The sequence below is a fragment of the Takifugu flavidus genome, chromosome 4 (assembly GCF_003711565.1).
Source record: "Takifugu flavidus isolate HTHZ2018 chromosome 4, ASM371156v2, whole genome shotgun sequence".
NCBI lineage: Eukaryota > Metazoa > Chordata > Actinopteri > Tetraodontiformes > Tetraodontidae > Takifugu > Takifugu flavidus.
Window position 1 is genome coordinate 9,707,051 of NC_079523.1, and position 13,027 is coordinate 9,720,077.

The 13,027-nt window shown below is 47.8% G+C and overlaps 2 protein-coding genes across 8 annotated transcripts; one reads left to right on the forward strand and one right to left on the reverse strand.

The window, feature by feature from the left end:
- The first annotated feature begins 245 nt into the window (after positions 1 to 245).
- Positions 246 to 8,650, forward strand: rereb (arginine-glutamic acid dipeptide (RE) repeats b). Of its 7 annotated transcripts, XM_057029936.1 has the most exons (18): positions 248 to 604; positions 1,186 to 1,323; positions 1,442 to 1,490; positions 1,620 to 1,744; positions 3,062 to 3,161; positions 3,260 to 3,358; positions 3,483 to 3,563; positions 3,649 to 3,802; positions 3,888 to 3,974; positions 4,060 to 4,250; positions 4,339 to 4,497; positions 4,591 to 4,701; positions 4,848 to 5,968; positions 6,044 to 6,236; positions 6,317 to 7,004; positions 7,093 to 7,233; positions 7,332 to 7,506; positions 7,631 to 8,650. In XM_057029936.1, exons 4-18 carry the CDS (start codon positions 1,689 to 1,691, stop codon positions 7,662 to 7,664), a joined length of 3,390 nt encoding a protein of 1,129 aa, XP_056885916.1. In that variant the 5' UTR covers positions 248 to 604; positions 1,186 to 1,323; positions 1,442 to 1,490; positions 1,620 to 1,688; the 3' UTR covers positions 7,665 to 8,650. The 7 variants fall into 7 exon arrangements, with proteins under 7 accessions (XP_056885915.1, XP_056885913.1, XP_056885914.1 ...); XM_057029935.1 differs by lacking the exon at positions 1,186 to 1,323 and having other exon boundaries at positions 246 to 604; positions 7,332 to 7,546; XM_057029933.1 differs by lacking the exon at positions 1,186 to 1,323 and having other exon boundaries at positions 246 to 604; positions 4,594 to 4,701.
- Positions 8,651 to 8,808: 158 nt separating this feature from the next.
- On the reverse strand, positions 8,809 to 12,655 carry LOC130523944 (PPARGC1 and ESRR induced regulator, muscle 1; the record flags this gene model as incomplete). Its single annotated transcript, XM_057029585.1, has 3 exons — positions 8,809 to 10,096; positions 10,504 to 10,620; positions 10,696 to 12,655. Coding segments are annotated over 3 exons (2,163 nt in total), but the record flags the coding sequence as incomplete, so codon positions are not given.
- Positions 12,656 to 13,027: the final 372 nt, after the last annotated feature.

A 13,027-nucleotide genomic window follows, 5' to 3' on the forward strand; every position in this document is an offset into this window, starting at 1 on the left:
TGTGATTTCCTCATGACATCTGTTTATTGGATTTCAGATTTTTACTTTAAATCTAACATTTGTGTGCGTGTGTGTATATACATGTATCTCCATGCGTGTACGTACATATCTGTGTGCATATACACTTGGTGTGTAAAGCGCAAAGAAAAATGGCCATAGTGTAAAAAGTCATTAGTTATGTACATATTCCATATGCTGCTGACGTGCATATGGAGTGCGGGGTGTCATGGTGGTGTCGAGGCGTGCGGCTCCTGCTCTGCATGGCTGTCCGCTCTGCATGGCTGTCCGCCCCGCCGCAGCGGTCGGAGCGGCCCCGGCGGCGCCTTCTTCCTCCCGCTGCTGCTCATCTGCAGCACATGCTCAGTTATGCACGCCACGACAACTTTGGAGGTTTAGCCGTGGCTGCTGAGGTCATTGCACTGAGAGGAAGGGAAGAAAAAAACAAAAAAAAAAACCATCGCCTCCCTCCGCTACGCCGCCTCCATTTTGACTAGCCATGTAATAGGGGATTCGAGTAGTTTGTGTATCGCCCACTGAGCTGCGTAGTGTCAACAAGCCACAGCCAAACATCCTTCGACATGGACGACCTGTTCAGCCCGCGGAGGTAATTTGATTAACTCGCCGATTGCGTTTGCACCGTGTATGTAATATGCTAAAGGTGTCTTTCGACGTTTTGTGGCGTCACTTTTAGGGCCGTTTTTATGAAATATTCGGAGTGTCAGTGGTCACGAAGTTCGTGTGAGGCTAACAAGCTAGCCAAATAACGGCGTACTGGTAATGTCTCGTTAGCAGCTAGCAACAGATTGGGGATTCATGATTTTGTTTTGAGGGCTCGATTTGAGATCACCGGTCGCTTTTTTTTTTTTTTTACAGAGGCGTAGAAGAATATCGTACGACAATCAGATGGGTATTATACACAACGGGCAAATTAAGTGTGTGCATTGACCTAGTTTGCTAACGCTGTGTACAGTGGGTAGCTAAAGGTTACATACACAGCATCATATCATGTCGTCCATGCTAACATCGATGTCTATTGTCCGGTTTCCAAATACTTCGTCTTTAGACTTGTCAAGAAAGTAGTACACTGTTTTCGTAATGGAGACCGTAAAGAATTCGCAGCTCGCGTGTGATTGATTGACAGTTTTGTGCGGTGGCGAGTATCGGATTTCTCTCACGCAACCCTAGTAAACGACGCAGTTGACAGCTGAGATTGGTGGAGAGTGTTGCGGGGGCGGGATGACGGGCTGCTGTGCGGGGACTTGAGAAGGAGCTGCACAAACAACAGTTACTGGACACCCAGTGTGTCTCCGTCACCGATTCATGGTGAACTACTTCACATGCTCCTTTAACTGTGCACACTCAAGTAGCAATAAAGTGGTTGCAGGGCGTGAGGATGTGCAGCTCATGACAAGGATGTCACCTGTGTCTTTTTATATTTCAGGAGCCTGAACAGCACACAGGGGGAGATAAGAGTGGGACCAAGTCATCAGGTGCAAATCAATGAACCTTGTTACCTATTATTTTTGCATCTGCAAAGTGTTTGGGCAGTTTTAGGTGAATTTGGCCTTTAAAATGGAAGCGCCTCTTAGACGTTTGCTGAATTTTGTTATTTCTTGCAGGCCAAACTTCCGGAGTTGCAGCAGCGTCCTGCTCATGGTTTGCAGACTCAGACGGAGAGTGAGGAGCTGATGTGGACCCCCGGGGTCAACGACTGTGACCTTCTCATGTACCTGAGAGCTGCCAGGTAAATACAGTTTTACAGGTATTCTCCATTATAAGTTTCACGAATTGTGCTGGCAGAAGCCAAACAAGACCGGTTTTGAGTGTTAATGGTCATTGGGATTTAAATCGGTATGTGGTTTTGGTAGGTCAATTTAAATTGCAGGCTCCAAGGTTTATTTAAGCCAAGACTTAAATAAAAAAAAAAACATTTCTGAGTCTCCTTGCTTGTGTCACAGTGCAGGAAATAGACATTGTTTAATAACCGGCTACTTGTTTCCTGCTTAGTGTTGTGCAAATCCTTTGTTTTTATTGGGAACAAGTGAAGAGAAATGTGCTTTAATCTGCATCTGGAGAAACCAGAAAGTTTATGTATGAATGTTGTTTACACACAAAAGGTCTCCTAAACTGGTTTTTCACACATAATTACACATAATTGCATCACCTTGTCTAACTGTCAGAAAGAAATTTCAAGCTGCAGCGTACTGAAACTCATTAACAGCTTAAGAAACAAATAAATAAAACCATCAGGTCAGGATTTTAAGGTCATTGACACAACACAGCGTGGAGGGTTTTATTTTTTAATGGGCGCTTTAGTGCGCTAATCCTGGGTCCAATCCATAAAGTGCAAGATTACAAATGAAGCAGACATTTTCTTTGTTTATGTGACTTGTTACGCAATCGGCGTTACACAGCCACATGACCCTGCGTGATACGCATGAGGCAAAGTGCACCAGCCCACCTCCTTTGTCTGCTGCTCCAGTGCGCTCAGATTAAATCAAGCCATGCGTAATTCATCCCTGGGATGATGTGTAATTAAGGCAGCAAATGTAAGCGGTTCCAGCACTGCTAAATTTGCTCGGCGCTGGTGCAGTCGGCCGCAGCAGCAACACCAGTGTCACACTTGCCTCTCTCATATCTTCATCCTCCAACATGTAGCTCAGTGTCTCCCTGGAGCTGGACCCTTAGTTCACCATTAGCTTCTGTGGTAATAAAGGTCAGAATGTCTTATAACTGCATGCTCCTAATCTCTTTACCGAGGGTGATTTAGATTGTCACCTGACAGATGTGTCACACCTACTACGCTGTAAATTCAGCTGTCACCTTTAGATTTAGTTATTATTGTTGTGAATTGTAAACAACAGTGTATTTGTACAGATGTAATTTGCATATTGACGTGTCAAAGGTGTTAATCAGAGTAAAGGCTGTAAATGATATGTGATATGTGATAAAATGTCAACATTGAGGAGATGTTGAGCTTCTGCTCAGTTCAACACTGTTTATTGTAAAAAGGCACACTGCCCCTGGTTCCATCATTAATACAGCTGTTTTGTCGTACAAGGAGCATGGCGGCATTTGCAGGAATGTGCGACGGTGGCTCCACAGAAGATGGATGTTTAGCAGCATCCCGCGACGACACCACGCTCAACGCACTAAACATGGTAAGTGGGAGGGACGCAGCTCCAGGCCAGTGCAATAAGTCTGACAGCTTCCCTCCGTTGTTTGTTTTTCATCATGCGCTTTCTTTCTTTCTTTCCAGCTGCACGCAAGTCATTATGATGCAGCTAAAGCTCTTCAGCGCCTGGTTAAGAAACCTCTCCCAAAGCTCATTGAGAAGTGCTGGTCAGAAGATGATGTGGTAAGAGTCCCGAATCAGTAGTTAAACTGCCTTTCTTAAAAAACAAAGAAGCTTTCTGAAGACGTGGGTGAGCTGCTCTGCAATCAGTGTAACGTGGGTGTAACCTCAATATCTGCCCTCACAGAAACGCTTCATTAAAGGCCTCAGACAGTACGGAAAGAACTTCTTCCGTATCCGCAAAGACTTTCTGCCCAGCAAAAAGACAGTAATCAAACTAGCTTCTTACCTGTACGTATAAAGTGCTGGATGATTTTAAATAGAACCCCAACATGTTTTACTCTCATCATTAGGGAGAGCTGATCAACTTCTATTACCACTGGAAAAAAACTCCTGAAGCGGCAGGAACCAGAGCTTACAGGCAACAACGCCGGCAGCCCTCCTCTCGGAAGGCAAAGACCCGCTCGGCCGCGGCCACCACCAACGCATCATCGCGCAATTATTCCGGTGAGTTTGACGCTCGGCAGAAACATGTTTGCCTTTCACTGAAGTGTAGTGTTGCCTTCACTGACGCCAATGTTTTCACAAGCAGTGGATGCGAGTTCCGCCAGTGAGGATGATCTCGATAGTGACGACAGCGAACAGGATTCGAAGAGCTGCAGCCACTGTGGGGCAACAAGTAAGCACATGTGATTTCTCCTAGGCAGATATTTTCAACTTTTAAAGCTCTAGTAGCCTTTTCACGTGAGACTTTTCCAAATCAGACTCCAAGGAGTGGCACCAGGTTGGAAGAGGGAGCCGGTTGGTGTGCTCAACGTGCCGGAATTATGAAAACAAACACGGCTGCCTGCCGTCGGGTTCAAAATCTGGTGGTTCCTTCATGTTTAAACCTGTTAAGGAAGAAGAAGAGGTGAACAGCAAACATGGCATGAGGACACGGCGCAGCAGAGCACCTGTAAGCACCAGGCTAACCTGTTAGCCGCAGTGTAACGAAGCCATTCCAAACCACTGACAACAATATTTACTTGATTTATATTTTGAAGCAGTTGTCATCTCTGAGAAGTGGACACAGGAGACTCACAGGCTCTCCCACCAGAGAGACTCAGCATTCCAGAAACCAGCACTCCCAGATCGGAACAAGTTCTATTTCATTGAGATCATCTTCCACAGATAAGAACGAATCCAACAGGAAGACAAACAAGGTAAACCAATATGTGTTCGTGCTGTAACAGAATGCACCCCTATCACACTCACAAATACTAGACTGTTAATAATCAACATGGTTGTGTTCGCAGAAGATAAAAGAGGAGGTTACATCACCAAAGACAACAAAACGAGTACGGGAGAGTCCTGCTAAGGAGCAGGATGAGCCTGAAAAGGTTACACCTAAAAGAGCAAAGACACAGGTGAGAGGGAGCGTCCTTCAATGCTGTTGAGACGCGTGTCTCTTCAGGTGCATCTACCTTGAGGCTTTGACAACAGACTTTTAAAGTTCTGATAAGAACAAGGTATAAACTTTCTTCTCTTAAATGCTGTTTCTGTGGTCCTCCAGGATCCACAGGGCTCCCCGTCAGAGGGAGAAGCCGAGGTGGAGGAAGAGAGCTCTTCAGAAAGCCGAAGCACCCAGGAGGATGGCAGCAGTGACACCAAAGATATAGATCAAGACAACCGCAGCTCTTCTCCCAGCATTCCGAGCCCTCAACAGGGCAACGAGAGTGATTCTGATTCATCCGCCCAGCCCAGCGGTGTACCGTCGGAGCCCGCGCCTCCTGCGGTTGCATTGGCTGACACACCGGTCCCACAGACCCTCCCTCCTCAGGGGCCTGCCGTCGCTCCTCAGCCGGTCCCAAGCACCCCCTCTGCTGATCCTGCACAGAGCCCCCCTCCTCCTTCTCCCGATGTCCCTCAGACAGCGGGCGGCCAGTCGGTTGCTGCAGTGGCGCCCAGCAGCAGAGCGGCATCCGTGTCTCACTCCCAGTCTGGGCCGCCTATTCTGTCTGGACTGGGCCAGGACTCCGTTCTCTCCCCAGTATTTCAGGTCCCCCCATCTCTCAACACTGCACAGCCTCTGCAGCCTCAGGGCCCCCAGCGACCCCCAAACTTTTTTAGAGAATCCCAGCTGCCCCAGCCTCTGTCAGCTCCTCAAATCAAGCCACCACCAACTACTCCAATTCCACCTTCACACAAACAGATGCCACACCAGTCTCCCACACCCTTTCCTCAGATGCCCTCCAATCTACCCCCACCCCCTGCTTTGAAGCCCCTCAATTCTCTGCCCAGCCAGCATCCTCCAGGTGCCCCTCCTCCCCCTCTCCACCTCATGCCTCAGCCTTTGCCTGCGTCGACGGTGGCCACCCATATTCCGGTGATTTCCCAGGCGCAGGCTCACCCTGGGAAAAGCACGACTTCCTCTCACACTCCTGCCGCGGCCTCACATCCTCTCACATCTGTGACACACTCCGCCACGGGGCCTCTCCCGGGTCTCCAGCCGTCATTCCCCGCTCACCCACCGAGACCGTCACCGGGTAACACAGCCGAAGGGTCGCACATTCAGATTAAAGAGGAGCCCCTGGACGAAGTCGAAGAAGCAGAGAGCCCTCCACCTCCGCCTCGCAGCCCCTCACCAGAGCCCACCGTTGTCAACATGGCCGGGCACGCCAGCCAGTCCGCCCGGTATGTCCGCACGCAGAGCGAAGCGCCGAAGAAGCGCTGCTTCTTGGTTACAATGACGGCCGATTTGTCTTTCAGGTTTATCAAACACCTGGATCGTGGTTACAACTCCTGTGCTAGGACCGACTTGTTCTTCACTCCGCTTTCGTCTTCCAAGCTGGCCAGGAAAAGGGAGGAGGCGGTGGAAAAGTCCAGGAGGGAGGCCGAGCAGGAGCGCGAAAGGGAGAAAGACAGAGAGCGGGAGAGAGAAAGGGAGGTGGACAGAAATGCTGTGAGTGAAACCGTCCTATTCTGACATGTTGTCTCTCCGGAAATTTGCACTATTGATCCCACACTTTCTTTTAACCACAGAGAGCCTCTAGCTCCTCCCACGACAGTCACATGAGCGAAGCTTCCTTGACGATGGGGCGCCCTTCCTTCGAGCAGCCGCCCACCACCGTGGCAGCTGTTCAGCCCTACATCGGCCCCGACACTCCTGCCCTGCGCACCCTGAGTAAATACGCACGGCCCCACATCATGTCACCGACCAACCGCAACCACCCGTTCTATGTATCGCTGGGCCCTGGCGACCCCCTGCTGGCTTACCACATGCCCGGCCTGTACAGCGCGGAACCGAGCCTCAGAGAGCGTGAGCTGCGGAACCTCAGGGAGAGGGAGCTGCGTGAAAGGATGAAGCCTGGCTTTGAGGTGAAGCCCCCAGATCTAGAGACCCTGCACCCCTCCGCCAATCCCATGGAGCACTTTGCCCGGCACGGAGCAATTGCCCTTCCCCACATACCCGGCCCCCCCCACCATTTTGCACCCTTCCACCCCGGGTTAAACCACCTGGAGCGGGAGAGGATGGCGCTGGCCGGACCTCAGCTTCGCCCAGAGCTGAGCTATGCAGAGCGGCTCACCGCCGAGCGTCTTCACGCGGAGAGGATGGCGTCCGTGGCAACCGACCCTGCCGCCAGACTGCAGATGCTCAACGTGACGCCGCACCATCACCAGCACTCTCACATTCACTCCCATCTCCATCTGCACCAGCAGGATCCGCTAAGTGAGATTGGATTGGATTTAATCAGTTAACGCCTGGTGAAGCCGACCTTCATTTCTATAGTAATTCACCGATTTGATTATTCATCCAGGTTCAAGCCCACATCCTCTAGTGGACCCACTGACAACAGGACCGCGCCTGGCCCGCTTCCCATTCCCCGGTGGCCCGATCCCTAACCCTCTACTTGGGGATCTTCCGCATGATCACGAGATGCTGCGCCACCCGCTGTTTGGTTCGTGAATGCAGCTCTTTGATACCTTTCCCTGTTTAGCTACGTCAACATCCCGTAGTCGTGATTCTTCACTTTGGCCATTTTTGCATTTCAAATAGGTGCAGCTTATCCACGAGAGCTTCAGGGAGCTATTCCTCAGATGTCTGCTGCTCACCAGCTCCAGGCCATGCACGCTCAATCTGCAGAGCTGCAGAGGATGGCTATGGAGCAGCAGTGGCTGCACGGGCATCACCTGCATGGAGGACCTCTACCTAGTCAAGAAGATTACTACAGGTGAGGGTTCTTCACTTCAGTAGCACTGAGAAGTCCACAGGTAAATGAGGTTTGAGTTGTACTGGTCTGTGCTTGAACCGGTGTCCGTGTTGTAACTGTGCAAACGTCTCCCTTTCTTTCTAAGCCGCCTGAAGAAAGAAGGTGACAAGCAGTCTTGAATTCCAGGTGGTGCTTGAATCCCTGCACTCATAACCAGTAAAATCATAGCTACTTTTGCGACAATAAGATAATATTTGTGTGTATGTTTTTTGTTCTGTTTTAATATATTTTAGAGAAAAGCTGTGTATCTATATGCACATTCCTTGTTCAGCACTTAACAGGGGTGTCAGAGCCTGTCTGAGGGTTTCATATCACTCGAGAATTTATACTAGTTTTCCTATTAAAATAATTGCCGGTGTCGCCTGGTGATGTGGGACTGAAAGCGACAATTATAATGGTAACTGACTTCATATGCAGCGATGTTAATTTGTTTAAATAATGCTATTGTTTAAGATATGAAAGCAGGCTGGCTTTGGTGTTGAGGTTAAATGTCCCTACAGTTTATGAGACTTCTTTGTTCAGAATGACACTTAAATCAGTGTGTGGATGATTGTAATGACCTAGCATGATTCAGTCTTTGTTTCCCCAACAAACTAGACTAGTAAGTTGCATTGTGGTGTTAAGACTTTTAAAGTATAGTAGAGGTCAGTTTTACTCCTGTTAAATCTAATATTTGTCTAAATCCTAAAGTTTTATATATCAAGATATCTTTTCACGGTATAACCGAAGCTTTTATTCCCTCATTTTTGAGATTGTAAATATTACATGTTCACAATATTCTATATGAATGAGTATTATTAATATAGCAGTAGACGTGAACACTCGACCCCAGAATAAGCACTGTATCATTAAAATATCATTTAAAACTGTGTATTGTATTTAGCGGACTTTTAATCGGACCATGATGTCACACGATTTCTTTGATTAGGTTGAAAACAAAGTATTTAGATTGTTTTTGATGAAATTACATGAATTGGATCCATATTAAATCTTAAGCGTTGTGATATAATTATAGAAAAACTGTCTTTAAATGTAATATTTATGTGATAAAATCTAAAAGTGTATCCATTGCATATTTATTTCAATAAATATTTCTGCAATGACACTTGACTGGTCGAACTTAAGCTCTTTTGTGTGTTTGAGCAAAGCAGCCATTTCTGTTCATTGTTCTGAATATTGGCAAAGTCTGATAGCTGCTGTTCTTGAGGCTGCCGGAGCAGATGATGCTGAATGGACTGTGAGTAACGGGAAGCTTAGAGGAAGTTCTTGTTAGAACAGGAAGCTTTTATTAAACAGCACAAAAAACATTAGAATTGACCTACCATGTTTTTTGCTCACAAATTCCACATGACATCATTATTTCTCTTTTATCTCCCTTATACGTTGGGGTTCTGACTTTAATTACTTTTGCACAAAACTCTAATAATAATAATACCAGAGCTGTCAGCTCATTTAATCCAATGTGCACGTTACACAATCAAGTGTGCACTTTAAAATGGTAGCAATAGCCGAGAGAGGGAGAGTTTCAGACCAGTTAGGCAGGACCTGTTAGACTTGGGCCACATTTGCTGGACCAGTGGCTGAATAGAAGACCAGAATCTTTTTGGTTTCAGATTATTCGCGAAGTTTGACGGCGTTAACCAGACCGGTTCTTCCGTCGCTGTTTTTACTCCCCGTGTTTACTTTGTTCAAAGACATTTCATGTAATCTGAAAGCCACCTTTTTGTTCACTCGAGCACAAAGACTAGACCAGGGGTCGGCAACCCAAAATGTTGAAAGAGCCACATTGGAACAAAAAAACCAAATCTGTCTGGAGCCGCAATAAATTAAAGCCTTATAAAAACCTTATTATGAAGGCAACACATGTTGTAAGTGTCTATATTAGCCTATTTTTAAAATAATCAGTAGGCTACGAATACATAATGAGCAATCATGATTAAATGTTTGTTTTCCCTGCAGCATCCTGGAGAGAATGAGGCACCACGTGACCACTCTGCTGCACGATGGTGCTTTAACTTCCATTATAATGAGATCTTGAAATTAAATACTTATTATACACATTTTTACAGCATTGGAAAACTTGAAGAATGTTTGTTGTGTTTTTCCTCCTACAGAAATTATATTAAAACAAAACATATATTCACACCATCTTTTTACATTTTTATATTTTGAAAAAGCTCCAGGGAGCCACTAGGGCGGCGCTAAAGAACCACACGCTGCTCCAGACCCCTGGACTAGACTGTGTTTCAAAACGGATTAATCCCAATACCGGACCTCTCTGAACTGTTCTCACGTGTAAAAGATGAGAAATAAGGCACAATCTGAGGTAGCGGCCATCATGCAGGCCCCAATTCCGTCTTTGCGATCTGAATTCCACATGTGAAGTTAGTTTCAGGCTCTCGAAGAACCACTTTGTATGTCGGATTGCTGGACCCAAGTGAAGAGGTTTGGTGCTTGTGTCCACATCAGGGACCGTCTGGGGAAGACTTCTGCATCACATACTGCCGCAGGTAGCGGATTGCAGACAGAGCACTGATGTTTGCCAGCAGAGCTGTAGAAGAGGTCAAGTTAGTTCCCCTTTTTAATCATGAACTGATCGTTACTTTTGTCTTAAAGAATTCAATCTTTTCAAAATGATAGAAAACAGTGAGACAAAATTGCACAAAAAGGTCACTGCAGAGACAGGAGTGAAGTTTAAAATAGTAAAGCATTTTGATATAGAATATATTAATAAATACTCACATATTCATAAAGACCAATGTGTTTATACCCTTAAAATAGTGCATCAATATTATCCAGTCGTTTTGCACACATAATTTCCCAATAAGGAACTGGGAAAACAATCAAAAGAAGTTTTAAATATATTTCTTTTTAGGGCTATAATCTTGCATCCTGGTAGGAGGTTTGAGATCATATAGTAGATAAATAACAGGGGAACACCAATGTAAATTTTCATACCTGCTTTCCAGGCGTCAGCAGACTCTGGATCAGCGGATCTTAATACCCATGATGCAACGGCGATGCAGACCAAACACATGTCGGACTGACTGAAGCGGGAGAAGATGCCTTCCCGTCCTGCGTGAGGCATCAGGGTACAGCTAATCCATCACACTTTAGCTTTGGATTTGCTTTATGACATCTTGGACTTACTTGTATTAATTGTTTCCCAAATCTGCTGCTCCGCCGACAGTGACCGACGAGGCGCCGAAGCGGCGTCGGCCTCAGCGACCACATCCGCCGGTGGATCTGCTCCCCTCAGAGCCAGCACGTCCAGTGGGAGCATCCAGGCTCCAGAGCTTCTGCACCAGATTCCAGCTTTGTGCTGGAGGCTAATCTTCGCGACTGTGAAGGTTTTGTTGTTGTCATGTCCATGCGGACTCACTGCAGTTGTCCCCCCATTACTGGGACACCCTGGCACGTCCCCCAGTGGAGACATGAAGTGCGTCATCTCGCAGACTGGATTCGGGAAAACATGACTCGGGAATCTGAGTGTTCTGATAGGAGGATGTGAATAGGAAAAAATTGGGATGGTTTCCTTCTCACTGTGCCTGGAATAACGAAGAAAAGTGAGCAAAATTTCATCCCCGAATGTGAGAAGCCTGTAGTCAAACACTGGGTCTGGGTCATAAAGGAGGACAGGCCCGGGGACACTCTTTGATTTGTCTTCTCCGATTACGTCTCCAAGGCAGAACAATTGTGGGCAATTATCTAAGACGTCCTCCTTAGATAGAAAAGGAATTTCACGGCTGCTTTCATCAGGAGGTGAGCAGAGAACTGGTGTGCTGTCGCCATCGTCATGCAACGATAAATCTTCTGCTCTCAGCGCTCGCACGTTGCGCATGCTTCTGCTCTTAACTAACCTCTGTGGCCGCAAGAGACTGTCGGAGTGGAAATGAACACATTCCTGAACTTTCAAACAGGTTTGTGTGAAATCGCCTGCAGGAACAGGCGTCTCCGTTCCTTCAGAAGCTGTGGATTCCCCTTCCTCGTCCGCAAGGTAGGGGGAGCATCTGGCCCCCGTTTGCTTGCTGTGTAGGAGATCAGGACTGGAATTACTGCTGGTGCCGAGGAGCTGCTCTTCCTCGAAATCTGAGGCGGAGAGGTCCCCGCCTGAGCGATCTGGTTTGGGTTCATCCAGCTGCGTGAAATAATCGGAGTCGGCGGTGTCTGATGTGTCAAGCGGAACCCCGGCAGCTGATTTACTATCAGCCAAAGAGCTGTGATTTGTTGGAAGACTGACGTGCGGTGATTTATCTCCGAGCCCAGGAGACGCACCTCCAGCCATCCTGAGCTGCAAAATGTCATTTATCGTTACTTTTTCCATGTCGTCCCAAAACGCCGAGATGGCGTACACAGGTCGAGGGCGGCCCGCGGCTACAGCACATGAGTCAGGGCTGTCTGCCGGAGAAGAAGGTGTGAAAACAGGAACAGAGGCAGGGCTGATCTGATCTCCAGATAAGCTTTCAACAGATGGTGGAAGGTTTGTTTTATGAGCGCACAGGCCAGATGTTAATGCAGCCGTGCTGACCCGGGTGCAGCGTGCGTCCCGGTCACACCCAGCGTCTTCGCCTGGCGTTTTGTTCACACATGCGGCAGGTGGAGGAGACGGGGTCCTATCGGCGAGAACGCTGCAGCTGGACGGTGCCGCTCTCGCCTCAGTGTCCTCTGCGCCCTGCTGAGCTTCTACGAGATGTTGCTGAGGCTCCTTGAGTGATTCGGTAGCAGGTAGATGAGCAGCAGCATCACAGCTCCTGGCTGTGTCTACTAGCTCATCAGACTCCACTCTGTCCAAGCCCGGAAGGCCTGTGCTTGGAAACACATCATGGAGACTTGAGACTTGGCAGCTCGGGTCATATACGGCTCCTTGGTGTTGACCCGATGTGAAAGGCTTTTGTAACAAACCGGGTTTAGCCAGAACATTTGATTTTTGAATCCTTTTGCTAGTAGATTTGACTTGAGTCTTAGCCCTCGCTCTCTCATGATTTGCCTTGAACTCAACCAGGATTTTCTCCCCCCCGGTGGTTTGGGATAGGCGTTTGCTATTCCGGGGCTGTTTTATCCTTCTTTTTTTTTCACAGCGGTGACGTGCACCCTGGGTCGCGAGGGGCTGTCATTCACTGTCACAAACCAGCGTTCTTTTTCTGTACTTAACGCGACACCGCTCGCGGCTCCAGCCGGACCGCGTGGCTCGTTCCCAGTTAGCTCTTCAGCTCCCCGCTGGTAGGAAAGTGGGTCGCGCGTGCAGGAAGTGTCACTTTGCCAGACTCCATCAGCCTTTGGCTCGTCATCTGCAGATTGGGCGTCCTCGGTTTGTAGTGGGGCTGCGATGGGTTCTGCCCTCGTGTTCACCTCTGCTGCGTTGATGGCTGAGTAATTGAGACACAGCGCCCATATTTCACTTTCACTGTCAGCTATTGATGAAAGGTCATCATTTTCTCCTCCTGAAAGGCTATGATTACCATCCTCCCTGCACCGTCTTGAT